General features: G+C 32.5%; 3 protein-coding genes across 5 annotated transcripts in view; 1 reads left to right on the plus strand and 2 right to left on the minus strand.

The window, feature by feature from the left end:
- On the minus strand, positions 1 to 10,011 carry LOC148608998 (LITAF domain-containing protein-like). 2 transcript variants are annotated; one of them, XM_088542334.1, is made up of 4 exons: positions 9,905 to 10,011; positions 3,634 to 3,740; positions 2,952 to 3,138; positions 1 to 1,359 (listed from the first exon to the last, which is right to left on the minus strand). In XM_088542334.1, the coding sequence occupies exons 2-4, from the start codon at positions 3,734 to 3,736 to the stop codon at positions 1,248 to 1,250; spliced, it is 402 nt and encodes a 133-aa protein (XP_088398460.1). In that variant the 5' UTR covers positions 3,737 to 3,740; positions 9,905 to 10,011; the 3' UTR covers positions 1 to 1,247. The 2 variants fall into 2 exon arrangements, with proteins under 2 accessions (XP_088398460.1, XP_088398461.1); XM_088542335.1 differs by having other exon boundaries at positions 9,914 to 9,998.
- LOC148608999 (syntaxin-7-like) overlaps positions 9,982 to 19,233 on the plus strand; it is an 18,310-nt gene continuing 9,058 nt past the window's right edge. Inside the window, exons 1-6 of one of the 2 annotated variants that reach the window (XM_088542332.1) lie at positions 9,982 to 10,068; positions 11,782 to 11,872; positions 12,616 to 12,678; positions 15,059 to 15,128; positions 16,071 to 16,158; positions 16,773 to 16,847. In XM_088542332.1, the coding sequence (XP_088398458.1) occupies positions 11,800 to 11,872; positions 12,616 to 12,678; positions 15,059 to 15,128; positions 16,071 to 16,158; positions 16,773 to 16,847 (369 nt within the window). In that variant the 5' untranslated portion in view covers positions 9,982 to 10,068; positions 11,782 to 11,799. The remainder of the gene's footprint in view (positions 10,069 to 11,781; positions 11,873 to 12,615; positions 12,679 to 15,058; positions 15,129 to 16,070; positions 16,159 to 16,772; positions 16,848 to 19,233) is intronic. The other variant, XM_088542333.1, reaches the window with a different exon arrangement.
- The window catches only part of LOC148609000 (testis-expressed protein 52-like), a 19,166-nt gene continuing 16,823 nt past the window's right edge, over positions 16,891 to 19,233 (minus strand). The window contains exon 6 of the mRNA XM_088542331.1: positions 16,891 to 17,265. The gene's annotated coding sequence lies outside the window, so the exon portion shown is untranslated. The remainder of the gene's footprint in view (positions 17,266 to 19,233) is intronic.

Below are 19,233 nucleotides of genomic sequence, written 5' to 3' on the forward strand. Positions count from 1 at the left end.
GAATTGAAGCAGTCACTTTTTGGCCCTTAAATTCTGAACGGTTGAAACCTTATTCATTTCTGGGGTAAGGCACCTTGAAGTAAAATTTACAAGAGATCCATTACTTTTTACTCAAATTATCATCCAAACATATGGAAATTCTTGTTTCAGGCCTTTTTTTGGCTCCTTATCCCTAAAAATCTCAAGTCTTAACCCCCAAAATCTATCTCAGCCTTACTTTGGTGGTATGGCAACTTGTTATACAAATTTAAATCAATCCATTCACTAATAGTCAAATTATCATTTTGACATCAGGAAAATGTGTGTTTTTGGCCCAAAATTTCTAAAATGTTCATGTCTTAACCCCAAATATCAATACCAGCTTGACCTATTGTAGAACTAAATCATTCCAATGCTTTTACTGGAGTTATTAATTCTATGAAATGCAAGTTTTTTGCCCAATTTTGGTCCCTAATTCTTAAATAATTATGACCATAACCCCAAAAATCTATACCAACCTTCCTTTTGTTGTTTGCAACCTTGTTATTAAATTTTATAAAGATCATCAAACTAATATTCAAGTTATCACACCAAAATCTAATGTCTATGAATAACAATGACAGGATCATACCATTATACAACCACAATTTTTTACATTCTCATAAAAATTAAAGTTTGTTTTTGCCTTAAAAAATGTATGTCTCACCCATTTCAAAGTTCAAAGGAGTATAACTTCCACAAAATTCAGTGAATAATACATTATGTTAATATCGACAACTTCATATGTTCTAACTACATGTTCCTACAAAGTTGCATGAGATTTGGTGCAGTAGTGTTCATGGAGTTGCACTTACTAATGTGTGAAGGAAGACAGACAGCAAAAACACTTGTCTCCCCACTACAGAGTGGAAAGATATAATCCCCTTACATCATTTACATCACTAGATTTAATGTCATTAAAATTGACAATAAAAGAACAGATACAAACTTATAAACACAAAGGCATAAATCATTAATATCACAGAATTTATAATATAATAATGAAAATGGACATGGTGTATGTCAAAAAGACAACTAAGATGAAAAATGTTAACATAAACATAACTCATTCACATAAAGTAACAAATATTTTGAATGGCATCAAAGCCTGTACCCATCTGTAAAAGATAAATTAATTCATAAAAACTTTGTAGAATATGTTTCTATTTATAAAGTAATAACAATATTCAATAAATTGTTTAAACATTCCATGTAATTCACTCCACATGTTAATTGATTCTTCTGTACATTCCAATAAACTGGCCACAGTTAGGACAGGTGTGTTTACAATCCTGTAAATCATCAACACAGAATGGTATCAGACAGCATCCAAGCCAACATCTGAAAAATATCATCAAGTTTTTGGTGAACAAAATAAATATGAGAAGTTCTGTTCATATCAATTATTCACGCATGCAGGTTCTGAATTTACCTTTTTGACCTCAAATGGCTATTATTATTAATCTGCATATGATAACTTCATCTTGACTTTTAATAAACAGTGTAAAAATACATCATTCACAGTGTGAAAACAAGTGTGTTAAAAATAGCTGATGAACTATAACTTTGTCATGAGAATAGCAGGGTTTGAAAATAAGCAGATTTCATAATCCAGGGAAATTTTGATGGACAACCCTATCCTAATACATGTATAAAATAAAATGCTTCACAGGGCACAGCTTGATATGACCCTAGGTGTCAAACCTGGAACAATTGGGACAAGTATGGACACATCATTTAACCTTGATCCAGCTTTGAATTTTGATTACCAATAAGATATTTGACATAGGATTAGAATTTGACCAAAATCAATCAAAGTGACAATTTCTTTGCCCTTTATTCTTAAATGGTTGAAGTCAAAACCTCCACAATCAATCTCAACCTTCCTTTGTGGTATGGCATCTTGTGGTACAATTTCAAAGTGATCCATTACCCTTTACTCAAGTTATCATCCAGAAATCAGAAAGAAACACATGCTTCTGGTCCCTTTGTGATCCCTCTTTCTTAAGTTGGCTCAAGTCACAAAAACAAAAGTCAATCCAAGTCCTTTTGTGGTTTGACACCTTGTAGTAAAATTCATATTAGAACCATTCACTTTTACTCTTTGAGTTATTGTTCAAGCATAAGGAAAATACTGGTTTCTTATCACTATTTGGCCCCTAATTCCAAAACTGTTCAAGTTTAGTATCCAAAATCAATCAAAATCTTTCTTTGGTGTTATGGAACCTTGTCATACAATTTCAAAGACATCCATTCACTGGCCCTTTTTTTAACCTAATTGCAAAAGTGTTTCAGTCATAACCCACAAAATTAATACCAGTCATCCTTTGAAAGTATAGAATACTGTGGAACAATATTATAGATTTGCTTTAACTGGAGTTATAGTTATACAGTTTAATTCTATTAAATGCAGGTTTTTGACCAAAATTTGAATACAGTTGGGGCCATCACCCACAAAAGTCAATGCAAACCTTCCTTTTGTGGTTTGGGATCAACATATATATCAACAATTTGAAACAACATATATTCAAGTTATTGCATGAAAATCATATGTATGATGGACTGATAAACTTGTGAAGACACAGACAACAAAATACTAAATGTGTTAAAAATTTTTAGTGGGGCATTGTATGTCTGGCAGAAATATGATATAGAATATTTAGACCAGTTAAGCGGTTTCTAGTTTAAAGATACATGTAATACAAGGCAAAACTACTACATAATTGTTAAAGCTACAGAAAATCATTCACCAGTTACTGTATAAGACACATGATTAAAGTTTTGCCAAAATCATATGATGTTTAGTTTAACTTCTCTTCACATTTGATAAAATCTGTATAAAATCAATATCCTTTGTGAGAAATTATACTTTAATTAGAATTTACAAATGCAAGACAAATTTTGCCAGTGAATCTGCAGAGATAATTACTTACCCAAACAAACATATAAGTCCAGAAGACAGCCATGTAAGAATACCAGGTTCATAAGTTATGGATGTAGAAACAGAAGCTCGACAGTTTGCGCACACTACAAACTTGGAATACGGTCCTAGGCTTCTGTCAACTACAATGATAGGTTGGTTTGTCAACACTGTTGTTGATTGTTGTCCTTGATATTGACCTGAAAATAAAATCAAGTTTGTTGATTCCAAGTTCAATGATACATGTGCATGGTAAGGCTGTTAAGAATATTATGGTCATTTGCATTTTTATTTCCTGAAAAATAATACATGCATGAACAAATAAAAACTAAATTTAAATAAAATTAATTTTCTCTCAGTCACTGACACAACAGAAATCAAATCTTAACTCACTCAGATAACAGTGTATGCAAACTTGGTTTACAGATTACCAGGCCGAATCTTAAATTCTGAACTTTTCTTCTATTTGGGCAACAAAAAAAAAAACATTAATTTCTATCGGACCGAAAGCATTTTTATAAGACATATCAGTCAGTCCGCCGGTATTTCATTGTCACTGAGATAGTCAATAAAACTTGCTTTAACACTATTTTTAGAGTGCCACCGAGTTTTTTAATAGATTAACCAAACTTTTAAAACATTTTAAGCACATGTACACTATACCTACTTGTTTTCTATTCTGAGACATAACATACCTTGTGGGGGATACTCTGCATATTTAGGGGGAGGCTCTTGTTGTGGGGGAGCAGTTGCTTGATATGATGGTGGCTGTTCATTATTTAATTTATTATACGACATCTTTCTGAAAACACATAGACTAATAACATCATGGTTATGGTAACACTTAATCAAAACAAAGTTTTTAATTTTAACAAAATTACAAAGAATTAAATAGACTGCACCATGCAAACTCAGTTGTTCAGGTAGATTTAAAGGTTACTATTTTTTACCTTTTTTTTTTTTTATCTCTTACCAGGCTTTAGACCTATATCTTCTAACTAAATTCTTTTACTCAGAATGGTAGTTTCAAACTTCAGACTGTGATTTCTTTAAGTTTTAATTAATCCAAAGTAAATATCATTGAAGCGGAACAAAATGTACACTTAACCTGTAACTTATCATGGTGAACTTATATATCAAAAATCATGTCATAATCAGCAAGCGCTTAGAAACAAGAGGCTCCCAGGAGCCTGAATCATTCACCTGGTTGAATTTTGCCTTTCAAAGGCAATAATTTTCACATGAAGTTGTCCTACAATTTTAACTCTAGAAGTCTTTGGTAGGACTTATCATAAGGATCATTTCAACAAACGAAAGTTTCTTTTAATCTATCATAGTTTTCTAGATATTGACTGAAAACTGTAAAAAAAAAAACAAAAAAAAAGGACAATAACTCTTACAAGAAGTCGTCTGACAACTTTGATCCCTGAAGACTTCTGTAGTCCTAATAATAAGGATCATTTCAGCTATGGAAAGAACTTGGCTGAACTAACAGTTTCGGAGATATATGCATAATACTACTGTCTGACCCCTATGTTCTATTTTTAGTAACATCGGCCATGTTTTACGATGGATCATAAATCCCCATATCAGTTCTATGCAGGATACATCAGTGAACAACCATACCAAGTTTGTTTTCAACTGATCAAATAATATCAGTGGAGATTTTTGAAAGAAACAACATTAAAAATAGAAAAAATCGTTGAATAAGGGCTATAACTTCAACATGGCTTATTGGAATAAAACCCTAATTTGACCAATGATAGATCTCATCATGCTTAACATTTTTATCCCACGTCAGAATTTAGCTAAACCTAACAATTTTGGAGATATATATATGCGAAAAACCACTGTCTGACCCCTATGCTCTATATTTAGTAACAGCGGCCATGTCTTTTCAACGGATCGAAAATCCCCACATCAGTTCTATGCAGGATACCCCTAGGAACATTTGTACCAAGTTTGGTTTCAATTGGTCAAGTAGTGTCAGAGGAGAAGATTTTTGAAAGAAATAACATGAAAAATAGCAAAAAAAAACGTCAAAAAAGGGCCATAACTCCAACATGACTTAACAGTTTAAACGAATATTTGACCACCGATAGATCACACTTTTAATCCACAACAGAATTAGCTAAGCTAATCTTAACAGTTTTGAAGATATATGCAAAAATCTGCTGCCTGACCCCTGTATTCTTTTTTCAGCAACAACAGCCATGTTTTTGATGGATCAAAAATCCTCACATCAGTTCTATGCAGGATACCCCAAGAAACATTAAATACCAAGTTTGGTTTCAATTGGTAAAGCAGTGTCAGAGGAGAAGATTTTTGAAAGAAACATGAAAAATAGCAAAAATCGTTGAAAAAGGGCAATAACTCCAACATAGCTTAACGGATTAAAACTAAAATTTGACCACAAATAGATCTCATCATGCTGAACACTTTTACCCCTATGTCAGAATTTAGCTAAACCTAACGGTTTTGGAGATATATGCAAAAATCTGCTGTCTGACCCCTATCATGCCTATATGCCTTTTTTAGTAACAACAGCCATGTTTTTGATGGATCAAACATCCCCACATCAGTTCTATGCAGATACCCCAAGGGACATTCATACCAAGTTTGCTTCTAATTGGTCAAGTAGTATCAGAGGAGAAGAGTTTTGTATAATTGTTAAGAACGATGATGGATGGCAAGTGATGGCAATAACTCACATGGCCTTTGGCCAACTGAGCTAAAAAGTCTGAAAAATGGTTATTTCTGTGAAATTAGCTAAGTTCAAGGCCTGTAATTTCTATAAAAATCATTGGAGCAGAACCAACTACAAACTTATCATGGTGAATTTATATACTAAAAATCATGTCAATATCTGCAAGCATTTATAAAAAAAAGTCCGGAAAACATTTTTTCTGTGAAATTTCAAGGCCTATAATTTCGGTAAAAATCATCAGAGCGGAACGAAACGTAAACTGACCTATAACTTATCATGGTGAATCTATATACCAAAAATCATGTCAATATCTGTAAGCATTTAAAAAAAAAGTTTGGTAAACTGAAGATGGACTGACGACAGGTCAAAAACATGATACCCTTCGCACCTTCCTTGCATGGGTATAAAACGTTCAGTGAAATTCAAACACCAAGTTCATTTTTATTGTGTATGACAGTGCTTAGTAACAATGTCGTTACAAATAAATGTAATAAATTGAAAATTATCTCCCCTTACACAATACTAATTAACGGATTGTATTTTAGTCTGGGGTAAATGATGATGCTCAAATCAATACATACAGCAATATATAGTCATAATTATTTGGTAAAATCATGGAAGTACATATATGATATCTATCCTTAATAATAATCTATTGGTTTAACATGATGCTTAATATTGGGTGTTATTCATGGTGTCACAAATCTATTGCTAGCTCTGTCCTCATTGGTTATAGGCCATTTGGCCATGGATTTACAGGACTTTATCATATCTATCCATATCCTTAAAATTTTGGCATATGTTACAATTGAATTAACACATTTAATAGACTCTTCCACTTTCTTTAATAATTTAATATACTAATTACAAAAGTATGTGCAGACTAAAAGTTTTATATGCATGTGCAAATGTTGAGGAGTTACATATGTATAGTACTTCTCATCAGCAGGCTCTTAACCTTTTATCTAACATATTTTATGATTGTGTTCATCCTTTAGGCCATGGGGCTACTCGGCAGTCATTTTTACCATTTAGTGGATCGTTGTGGTGTATCCATCAGCACCATGAAAACTGATTTATTCAACGGGTCATAGTTCTCCTTTCCTCATTTGTCTACCCCGAACTTGACTTTTTATGAGCAACCACGGCGGGTGTTTCTAGAAAAGTAGAGGATGCTTACCCTACCGGTGCAACTGGTCCATGCTCCCAGTTTTTAGTGGAGTCCGAGTTGCTCACTCACTTTTGTTACTTTGTATGTATGATTTTAGTTACTTTATGTTCTTTGTTGTGTATGTCTGTTTTCCATGTCTGGTCTTTGTCCCTGGATTACATTCTTTTGATTACCACTATATCCTTGGTTCCCTTGATTACTCCTTCAACCCTGTCTAGACAAACATAGGAGAGAACACCATATTTTTGTTGACTTTACATGGGATTCTAATTACATGTACATTGTATATTGTAAGTAGCAAAAGTAATAATGACAGTAGTGAAGATGAAAGTCTGAATAAAGAGAAGACAGACCTCCTTAATCCCCTTTGGAATTTGGTGCGGGATTTTAAGTCTCTAATATTGTAAGCGACTTCTTATACTCATAATTTCAGTACTATACATTCGTATATGATTTGTATACTTATATATTACTATACCACCTTATGCTGCTGATTGGTGCCGTAGACCTGCCAATTCTAGCTTCACATGAGATCAAAATGTTCTTCTTAAACACCTTATTTGTGCATGTGTTCTACATGTGTTTTTTTACTTGTATGAGAGAAGGAAGTTTACATTAAAAGATGAAATGATTGATTAGCATTGAACTTTCTGTAATATAGCTGAGAAATGCCTAGTCTCTGAGTTGTTTTGATTGAAAAAAAAATTGGGGTCAACAGAGTTACAAAGTCACCGGATTTTAAATAAAGCATATTGCAACTAAAACATTACAACACAATCTCTGACGATAAAGGAAAACATTTATTTTGTTAGTTTATAATGTACAAAAGTATGATATGTTAAAGATGCCAAATGGAATTTGATAGCAAGCCAAAATCAGTAACATATTAGTGTTCTCCCCATAAATTATAAATAGCACAGCTCTTTTGCCCTTCCTCCAAAATTATAAGGCAGTGGCTCCTTGTCCACACATTCATGGATGACGAGCCTCTTCAGGCTAATCGTCCACATGTCCTTTTTTGCGTCAAAAACATACAGAATCATGACTGAAATGCCCGATTTGTTACGAAAATGTTGTCGAACTTATCTGCAAATGTACGACTATTAATGTCATTGCGAACTGTTTTCACATTTAATAAACTGAATAGTTTTTTCTTCTGTTCATGTTATATACTAGCTTGACTGCATATTTGATAAGTACTTGAAAATGTACAGGTTTTATGTTGGTCAAATACTGAACAAGTCACAGAAGTTATGATGACTAGCGCCAAAGTTAAGGCATCGTCTTTACCAGATGTTTAAAAATAAATAATTAAATCTTAGTTGATATCATAAATATCCCACGTGTTAAAAAACGCATTGAATGTTCTTAAAATTTTTCTACAAAGAAGGACCAGTGTGAATGGATATGTTTCACATCTGCCTTCTGGAATGGCAGCATTATGATTTAAAATGTGTGGGACTGAATCATGTGCCAAAGCAATCTTTCTTGATGTGCCTGAATGATTGTTAATCGTTATTTGTTACATCAGATATGATTTTCAATTAATTGTATTTGTATCATTTTGTATATATCTACATAAAAATGAAGTTCTCACAATTTCCACATCACTAACGTAAATGAAACATTTCCAACATGATTCTGTGCGTTATTGACTCAAACCAGATGTGTGGACGATTAGCCTGTAGAGGCTCCCCGACCATGAATGCGTAGAAGAGCAACCACTGCCAAATTACAACACAGTGCCCATATACTCCAGCAATGCTACAGGTTGTCTTGCAAGCTATTTTCTGATTTGGTGCCATCCTAACCTCTAGCATCTTACATGTTGAAAGCCAACACATATGCGAATTAGGAAAACATGTGTTTCAAAATATTTTAAGTCTTTTATTTACATAAAAAAAGTTTAAGCTACCGGAAATCGAGCAATAAAAATTTGTTAAATACCTAGAAAACATTTGTAATGAAGACAGGTGTCAAAATGACCAGCAATTTTGAATTAGGTAACTAATTTTACACACTACAATATAGTTTTGACAAAACAAACGTAAAGTTGATAAAGGCAATTCGTTGGTTAATTTGATATGTTTGTTTCGCAAATTTTAAAATTCGTAATTTTATCAACCGGAATTACACACTCAAAAAGCTAAAAACCAAATATGAAGTTCATTTTAACTGCATTTACAAAGGATTTCCAGGACTGCTGGATTTTCTTATCAGGTAGGTCATTCGATTTTCTTCAGTTTAGTCACCTTCTCCTGCGTTATGGTAAAGAAACTGTATTAAACGTTTTAAATGGTAAATAATTCAGCTGATTTCAAAGAATGTCGGAACGAGTGTTATGCAAAATGGTGCTCGGAAATAAGAGGACGGGGTATGGAGGAACGGAATTCCAACCTCTTACACTGTAGGAGCAAGTGCCCATAGTGCAATCTAACTAAAATTAATCACTGGTAGCACAGTGTTAAGAAATCATAGTGCGGCAAAGTAAAGCGCTATTTATGGCCGGAGAGAGAACATTGCATAGGATATCGACAATTAGTGACTTTGAAGATTTCAGTCTTCGATTTTGTTTATTGCCATATTGGTAGGCGAGATGAATATAATTTGTTTTATGGTCGTCATCATGAACTCGTGTATTGTTATGGTGAATCCATCAGCACCATGAAAACCGATTTATTCAATGGGTCAGTTTTCCTTTCCTTGTTTGTCTACCCCAGACTTGACTTTTTATGAGCAACTCAGCGGGTGTTTCTAGAAAAGCAGAGGACGCATGCCCTACCGGTGCACCTGGTCCATGCTCACAGTTTTTGGTGGAGTCCGGGTTGCTCATTTACTTTTGTTACTTTGTGTGTGTGGTTTTGGTTGCTTTGTGTTCTTTGTTGTGTATGTCTGTTTTCCATGTCTGGTCTTTGTTCCTGGATTGCCATCTTTTGATTGCCGCTGTGGCCTTGGTTCCCTTGAATAATAGGCTTGATGGCTTGATTGCTCTTTGCAGTGTACTGGTACTTTGTTTACATGACATCACAAAAAGATCGTTCCATACGTTAAATTATATCAAAGAACAAAGATACAACGTTAAACACACCTAACTTACGGTGTCGGTTTGTCAATATTGTCTAGTCAGGGGTGAAAGATCACAAGACGTTTAATATTACTTCCGGTTTGTAAGGGAAGTAACTCTTCCTGTTTTGGTCATGTGACAAATAATTTTTCAAAACAGCAACAAAACCAGGAAAATTGTATGTTCTGGTAAGGTCCGATGATCACACTCAGGTCTTTATAACTTGTCTTTCTAGTGGTCTACACATGTTTTGTCAGTTGATTATTTTCAAATACAAAATTTTAATTTCGGATTGAGCAAAGCCAATGGCAATGTATACTCTTCGGAAAAAGTCATGTATGGCAAGAAATGTGTGCAAAATCCAATAATATACAACATGTATTGTGGCAGGACGGCCTACCTGCGTTGTAGTAGGTAGTGAGATTTAAATAGCCAGTTAATTGACTTGACTAAAGACTAAAACGGTCCTACTTAAATACGCCTTGCAGATGCCTGCAGGTTAAAAATACACCTTCAGAAGAAATGTATACGTCTGCCGGTTTGAACAGTGCTTTTTAATAGTTGAATTTAGAAATTAAATCAATAAATATGAATAAATACATGTAAAATTAATACATTTATATACTTTTAATGTAGTTGTAACTTTTCGAGAGATCAGAAATTTATTCAAAATTAACACATTGTAGGCCAGGGACTGACTTTCATCTGACGGACCTTTGACTATCCCAGTTACAGCCAAATTGGCCAATAAGTCAGTGCAGGTAAAATGCGTACGATGGGCTAAGACAATGGCAATTGCCAAGCGCCATCAACTTCCCATCAACAAATAATTTCCTGAAAGTATAATTTATTTGAAAAAAATACATATGTACATGTACATCTTACTGAACTAATATAACATTTTATTTTCCCAGAAAACACAATATTTATGCTACAGGCGAATTTTAACCTGGCATGCATATGTAGGCGTATTTAAGTATGACCTGACTAAAGGATTAATTCTATAGCGGAATTGGATGGACACTGGCTTGTCACCGAGCAGTCTAGGGTTTGATCCTTGGTGGCGAAGTACATGTATGATTTGGTGAGACAAATCATGCTCTCCTTTTACAGTATTAACATTTGTAACCCCTTTAATAGGTATGGTAATAACCAGTAACTTGGTTACACTTCTACACATTTCATTCAAAACCCTGCTTCAACTTGTTCCCTTATGCAGAATTACAGTTTGGTACATTTTTATTCAGGTTACATGGGTACACTGTTTTTTCTTAACTATATTTAAAGTTATTGTAAATTTGAATTTCTTTCTAAACCCGGGTAACAATGGTAACATTTGATCCTTTAATGTTTTCCTTATATAGTTTCTCAGTTTTCAGTGCATTTTTAGTCTGGATACATGAGTACACTCGTTATATTTCAGCTATATTTAAGGTTACAGTAAATTTGAATTTCTTTTTAAACCCAGGTTACACTGGTTACAGTGTACAATGGTTACATAGGTTACATCTTATTATTGACAGACAGACAGATACGGTGATTACTATATGCCCCCTGAACATTGTTCAAGGGGTTGGTGGGTGGGTAAATCAGTTTTCAGCTCATACCTCACATGGGTTCATAGGGGGCAGACCCCAAGTACACACCTCTATAATTTCAGGAAACAAATTTTTTTTTTGCATGACCTCTTGATTTTCAACAATTTTTCCCCTCAAATTTTTTGCTTCCCTTAATTCACTTGTCCTTTAATACTATTCACACCTCTAATCTGAAATCCTGGATCTGTTCTTAGATTTTTGAAAAGGGAGACCAAAAATATTCACCTCACATATTACTAAAAAGGGTTCAGTCTGACCAGTTATAAAAGAAGCATGTTTTTTTATTGGTTGACTTTATTATAGAAGGTAGACTGATTCAGTATGGCCAACTATGGAGCTACTAGAGAATATAGGGATGACCCTGAGTACAGACCTTATAAAGATGCCATGCAAGGTGAGTGTCTTATCTTTATCTGAATTCTCATTTGACTAGGACAGATTTTTACAGAGTAAAAGTGGCAAATACATGTCTCATAGTTAATGTTTGAATGGCAAAGAAGTCTAGGATAAAGAATATTGGATTATATATGTGTACTATACATCAAAAAATGCCTTAGAAATAGATTGGTTACATTACTAAATGCCTGAAATTCTGCATAGAGCACACTCATTTAACTGAAGAAATCTTTTGATGCATAAGCTAATAACCAGAATACATGTAGTTGTCTGTCCATATTTGATTTGTTTCAACCTCCATGTTGATTTTCTGATATTATTAATCGTTATTTTTAATTTTGTTCCTAATTTTTCTTTGACTAGATATGAATGCACACAAACCTTACAAAATGTTACATACTTTTCTGATTTTTAAATATTCATTCATTCAAAGTGAATGTAATTGTTAACAGTTTTAAATTTTAATTTTCTTAAAGTACTTGTATAAATTATCTGTATCAGATCCAAAAATAAATTTAGACAAATTGTAAAATGACTTGAAATTTTAGACATTTTGTAAATTGCTTGTCAAGTATACATTTATGTTGGGGTTTAGAAAATAACTTAGCATTTTGTGAAATGCATGATTTGTAAGTCCAGTAAAATAGATAAATTAGCTTTGAATAAATCAAATAGGTAAAGTTATATTTTGGTCAGACTATTTGATGATTTTTCCATTATATATTTGTGTTTTATTCACAGGTGGCAGATTCCCTGATTTATGTAAAGACATAAGTAATAACATTAGTGTCATAAACAATGGAGGTTAGTGTTAACATACATGTAGTTATCACTCGGTGTTTATAAAGTTATACAATTTATTATCCATCTAAAATGAAATCTGAAGTATCATGATAAGGGTGCCTGATATTTGTTTCTGCAATTTTATGCTTGCATTTTGAACAATTTCATTATTGATCATTTAAGATCAAAATACCTTATGTCACCAGTCTATCACTGGAACTCCCCTTCTATTTCTGAATACTCAGAGGTTTCATTAAGAACAGGCTACTGTCAAAATGTAGACAGTTCAAGCAGTGGAAATGGATGGTTCAAAATCACAATGGGCCCCATTCCCCCTTTGATACATTTTGAAGGTGTAGACAGTTCATTTTCTCTATTAAGCCTGTTCATTGAAAAGATTATGAAAGCCCTGAATACTACAAAAAAAATATAGTCCAAATGTAATTCCTTTTATATCAATACCAATATTTATATCAATATATTCAATACCTCTTTTATAACCAGTAAATATGTTTATTGCAATTATTCAGCTCAATATTTTATTATTGCAAATGAACTTTTGGACAGTTTAAAAAAATTTAGGAAAATGGTGAAATGAGGCACAATTTGCATTTGTGTTTGAAGTTGGATAAGAAGTATGGGTAGGCATTCGATTTATACATATTAGGGAAAAAATAGTTCATCATGTAATTTTTGAAATTTTGTTCAGGCTACAATTTTCACATGAGCCAAAAATCTTAGTGCTGACAGCACTTTGATTAACAGTTTGGTAAGGATGTTTTCTCTTTAATGCTTTCTCTGTTTACACTTAAATCAGCTCTTTTGAGGTCACTTGGCCCAAATGGCCATGTGAGCATCACTTTGGGTCTGTCATCATCCATTGTCATTGTTTATAATTATTAAAAACTCTGAAACTACTGGACCAATTAGAACCAAACTTGGTTTGAATGTTCCTTAAGGTATTCTTCATAGAACTTTTATGGGGATTTTTGATTCATTGAAAAACATGGCCTCCGTTACTTAAGATAGAACACATGGGTCAGACAGAAGTTTTTTGCATATATCTCTAAAATCTTTAGGTTTAGCAAAACTCTCACAGAAGAAACCTGTTCAGCATGATGACATCTATCTGTTGTCAAATTTTCATGTAAATCTGCTAAGGTCTCACTTACCACTTCCAGGTCAAATGCCCACCCCTCTATGTAGTACCAAAAACAAACTGAACCTAGATCTGTGTATTGTAAGTGCATAATTTGTGTTTATGCTGATCAAAAGTAGTCAAAATAAAGCTGAGAATGTGTACTTTAAAATCATTCCTGTAATTTACTACAAAAGTGTATGAATTTAAAGTCATGGAAATGTTACAAGTGGTTAGTGAGACCATAAGCTAAATTATGGCATGTTTCAGACAAATGCAGATTTTGATGAAAATAGCCTTTCCTGGTCATTACTTTCATTTTCAAATAAAATCTGTGTAGTGATATTGGTAATCTGGCTATATTTTAAGAGGTGCATTATGCAAGATAGTGTGAAAAAACAAACTAGCAACAACATTTTATTTGTTAAACTTGATGTCATCCCTGAAATACCTAACATCACTGTTTTGAATATTCAAAGTACTCTAATAGTCATATAGCACATATATTCATATAGACTATGAATCACACAGAGATGAAATAAGCATGGTTGTATTTGTTGAAATCTTTCCTTTTTTATAATAATAATATTTTTTATTAACTAGTACAGGTCCTTGAAACATCATATATGTTAAATTGGTATGAAAAATTAGCTAAAAGTGCATAAAAGTTTTCATAAAATGTGAAATAAAGTATACATATAAAATAATAAAAAGGTTCTTTAGCCATATTGAAGTTCATGCCCTTTTTCAAAGTTTTTTGCATTTTCTAAAGTTATTACTTTAAACATCTTCTTCTCTGACACTTCAAGACCAATGAGAACCAAACTTGGTGTGAATGTTTCAGAAGATATTCTGCAAAGAACTGATGTAGGGATTTTTGATTTGTTGAAAAACATAGCTGCCATTACTAAAAATTAAACACAGGTCAGACTAAAGTTTTTTTGCAACGTGATGAGATCTATCTGTGGTTGAATTTTCGTGTAAATATGATAAGCCATGTTGGAGTTATTGCCCTTTTTTTTTTAAATGTTTTTTGTTATTTTGAATTCTCCTCAGGAAAAGAAGTAATTGAAAATTGATATGATTATTCCTTAGGTATGAGTGGTAGGAATTTTTTATTTAAGGAAAAATACGGCCTCTTTTACAAAAAAGAATAATGCTTGTCAAGACAGGTGAGTGATCCAGGCTCTTTGGAGCCATTTCTATTTTATGTAAGGATTCAGGATGAAATGTGAATTCTATATCTTAATTAAACTATTCCAGCTAATGCCTTGGATCGAGCAATGAAAATTATCAACACAGAAAGAGACAGCCCACAGATAAGAGATAAGATGTAATACATAGATACTAAAATTAGAAAATCAAAAGTACAAAGGTGTAGGGGCATTAAGCTATGAATATTGCCAGAAATATCAACTTTGTTGTAATAATGTATAAGTTTTTCATAACATAGTAAAATGTATAAATATAAGGGGAAAGAATAGTTTTTGGCAATAGTTCATTGTAATCATGGTAATGACATGATGGTGATACAATTTTCCATCATTTAGCAAAAACTGCTGAGAATTATAAATTTTGTTGTTTTTCAGAAATATTTACATGTACATCCGGAATACTATGTCCACTACCAAGAAACAACTTTATATTTTCACATATGATGAACTATGCAATAATGAATGTATTCACTAAATATGAAGTTGTTTCTTAGGTGTGGACATCATTTCCTAGCAAAAATATGACCAGAAAGTAACCAAAAAGTACAAAATATGACAGAATATCTGAATATTTGTCAATTTCAAGCAATTTTTCTGTCCTTTTAATGAAAGAATTATCAGAAGTCTTTGTGTTTTCTCATTTGTGATGGATTTAAGTCTCCAAATTCAAAATTAAATTATTCATCACTTTATGATTAATTTTCAGTTGAATTGTCGGCAAATAAGACACTTTATCGCCCCTTCTCCTTTACTTGATGAACAGCATGTTTTAATCTGATACAATGTGAAAACATTTAATAGGCGTATCATGCCTGGATAAGAGATATCAATTTTTCATTATAAACATTTGTAATGTACATTAGAAGCAGTGTATGTTCTTTCATGCAAATATCAGACATGAAATATTGGGTTTTTATTGGTTTGATATTTACTGAGAGTTAATTGTAAAGAAATAAGAGGTATCATCAATCAGGGATCACCAATGGTAAATAAGCTAATTTCTAAAGCTTTATGCATTGCACTGTTTTGGTATGATTGAGTATTATTATTTGTTTTGGTAGCCATGAAACCTCTCAGAATACAAATAAAGTTGTTAAAGATACTACAAAACTGATGGGAAAACTTGGCAGTCTTAGAGGTCTTGACAGAGTAAGCATCTAAGTGTAACTACAACAGTTGCTGGAGTGATAGTTTTCATATCTCAGTAAAATAATAAAAGAAAAAAAAGTTAATTACAGAACATTTGAATGACATGTATTATCTTTTCAACATGTATTCATTGAATAGATAAAAAAGCATTTTAATTTTAAATAAGTGTCAATCGGTAATCATAAAATTTTGTTTTGCTTTACTGTGAAGAATAATACAATTTATATTAATAAAATTTTCCGAAGCGGATTCAGGATAGGAGGTTTAGGCATAGAGAAATTTAATATGCAATAAAAGCAAGATACAGAATTGGAGGAGATAATTTTTGAAAAATTCAAATTTTGTGCAAAAAATATATAGTTATAGAAGATGTACACAGGGCCTGCCCCTATGAAGCTGGGCCTGTATTTTGACTGGTTAATATGGAACTTAATAGGATTTTTCACATTTTGTTTCTTATAAGAAGAAATTCAGTTAAAAGAGTTTTATTTCTAGCTTATTAAAAAAAATACAAATAAATGTCAGCTGCAATCTCATCAGTACATGTGTCCTTGTATTTGTGTGTCTTAAATTAATAGATGACTACAGCTTTTATTGTCTCTTGTTTATTTTAGCCACAAAGGTTACAGATAGACAGACTTAAAAGTGATTTCCAGGATTCAGTTTCCAGGTTTTCCTCACTTCAAAAGGTATCTTCAAATGAAAATGTTAAGTTAACTTTCTGTTCAAAAATTTGTGTTTTATAAAGATATGAAAAGAAAATTTGCAATTTGATGTACCTTTATTATTTACTTTCCTTTGAAAATTTTTCAACACCCTTGGTGGTCACAGGGTAGGGTACTCTCCTCAGGAGAACATAGGTTTGATTCCTGTCCAAGTCACACAGAATACTATAAAATTGGTGGTCATTGCTTCTCTGCTAACCATGCTGCTCTTAAGGGTATAAAGTGACGAACAAGTTACTCAGAGTCAGAATATTGTGTCTGGGTGGGGTGGTATGCCTACTGATGTGCTGTTGCTTCTGTGAGCTAGCACAATAGAAATTTCACTAAGAGTGTCGAGACGAGTACAAGGCAGGGTCTGTTCAATTGGTCAGTAGTTCTCCTCCTGAAATGTATGAAATATTTGCCGTAGGACATTAAGCAATAATAAATCATAAAAAGTTCCTGGAGGAATTTTATAAATAATAAATAAATCAAAGTTTTTCCCTCTGAAAATACTCAATGGCAAAATTAGGTCACCAGCAACTATAAGGTATCTACATGTACTATAAAAATTGTGTCATTATGTTGTATGCTACTGCTATTTTTAGAAAACTGGGGATAATGAAGTAGTGAATATCAACATAATTGCCTCACTAAAACAACCAGAGATACTGAGAAATAGATATCAATCTTTCCCAGCTTAAAGACACTACGAAAGTCTTTACCAGTTGCAAGATCAAGTTGTATGAAAACTCTTTATTAGTGGAATGCCCAAAATGTTAGCTGAAATCTTTAAGGCCTAATTTTTAAATAGAAACTTTCATTTGATGATAACTACAGTCTTCAAGGGTCAAAGTTGTCAGAATTATTGTCATTGATTGACTAAAAAATGCCAAAATTTTGTGGTACATTTATTATCTTGAAAATGTGTACAGACAGAGAGAAATTATCAGAGACTGTCCATATATAGAAACCAGGCAGATCTGATGATATGGGCTACATATTTGTTCTCACCAATATTCAGTGTAATGTTAAACTCTTGAGGATGATAGAGAAAACAGGGAGTTATTACCCTTTATGTTCAAGTTTGTAGTGCTTTCTTTGTAGTTTATTTCATTTTTACTTTTCCAGTAAATTTTAAATTAAGATTAATTTCCTTTAAAACATCAAGAAATTTTCAAAGAAAATTCTTGACTTTCAGTTTTTATACTTCCACAAATTTTTGCATTTGTATCATGGTAGGTCACTTTCTGTGTCTTCATTATTTGTGTGGTAATTAGTATATATATCAGTAGATGGAATTTAATACAATCTTAATAGAAAGGTTTCATACCACAAAATTTAAGGTTTATTGTTCTTACTATCGAGGAATAAGGGCTAAGAATAGAAAAAAATATAAGCATTTTACAACATTAAATTTCAAAACTTGAGCAAAAGTGTATGGTATGTATGAAATTGTACCTCAAAAGAAAGCTTTTGATTGATTTTAAGGGTTATGACACTAACTATTTAGGAATAATGGCCATAATGGGTAAAACTTTATATAAATTTGTTATTGTTTACACTTATTACAAATTAGATAAGACCAGCAAAAAAAATTTGTTGTCATTTTATAGTACAATGTATCATCCTGCCCTTGTTGGTGGCAATTAACTTTGGTTTATAAAAACTTGATTAAAGTTATCAGATCTTTTTGAAACTTTAGCATTGTATCTATGGACATGGCCAAGGGCTCTATAGTTTTTGGAGGATTTTGCCCCACCCCCTTTAAAAAAATCAGGGCTAAAAGGAGAGAAATATAATCATAATACAAAATATACTATAACATCAAAGAATAATACTGTTTTCAAAATCGTAATAAAATGATAAGTTTCTAATTATATCATGTATGTAAACATTTATCATTCATTCTGAATGGAATGGTGTCTGTGCTCCTATCCTGGGGCTGCTCAATGACATTACTCCTATCCTGTGGGTTGATTTATGTCATTGCTCCTTCCCTGTTGCTGATCTATGTCATTGCTCCTATCCTGTGGGCTGATCTATGCCATTGCTGATAGAGGCAAATTGTTCATGAGCACAGAAGTAAAGTCTTTTCTTCAAGGTCATGGAATAGCCACAAGTAGAACTACTACAGGTGGATACATTGATAATTAAAACAATAGTACCCAACATTTCTATTGTACGTTTATAAGCTAAAAATTAACATTTTGGTTCATGTTGAAGTATTTTTTTTTTATGGGTAGGGGTGGCAATTTTTCACCTTACTTGATTTGAAAAAGTTTAAATATTTATCACTTGGGCTCATTGGAAAGCTAAGACACTATATAAATGTATTGTATTACACAAAAGCTTGTTTAAACTATGTTTT

This window comes from Perna viridis, chromosome 8, assembly GCF_037379345.1.
Source record: "Perna viridis isolate PV_CMFRI_1.1 ecotype Kerala chromosome 8, ASM3737934v1, whole genome shotgun sequence".
NCBI classification, from domain to species: Eukaryota; Metazoa; Mollusca; class Bivalvia; order Mytilida; family Mytilidae; genus Perna; species Perna viridis.

Coding starts and splice junctions, on each gene's coding strand:
- LOC148608998 (XM_088542334.1), bottom strand. CDS start 3,736: ATGTCGTATAATAAATTAAATAATGAACAGCCACCATCATATCAAGCA. Junction 3,139..3,633: donor TGCAGAGTATCCCCCACAAG/GTATGTTATGTC, acceptor TTTTATTTTCAG/GTCAATATCAAGGACAACAA. Junction 1,360..2,951: donor GGACTTATATGTTTGTTTGG/GTAAGTAATTAT, acceptor GATATTTTTCAG/ATGTTGGCTTGGATGCTGTC.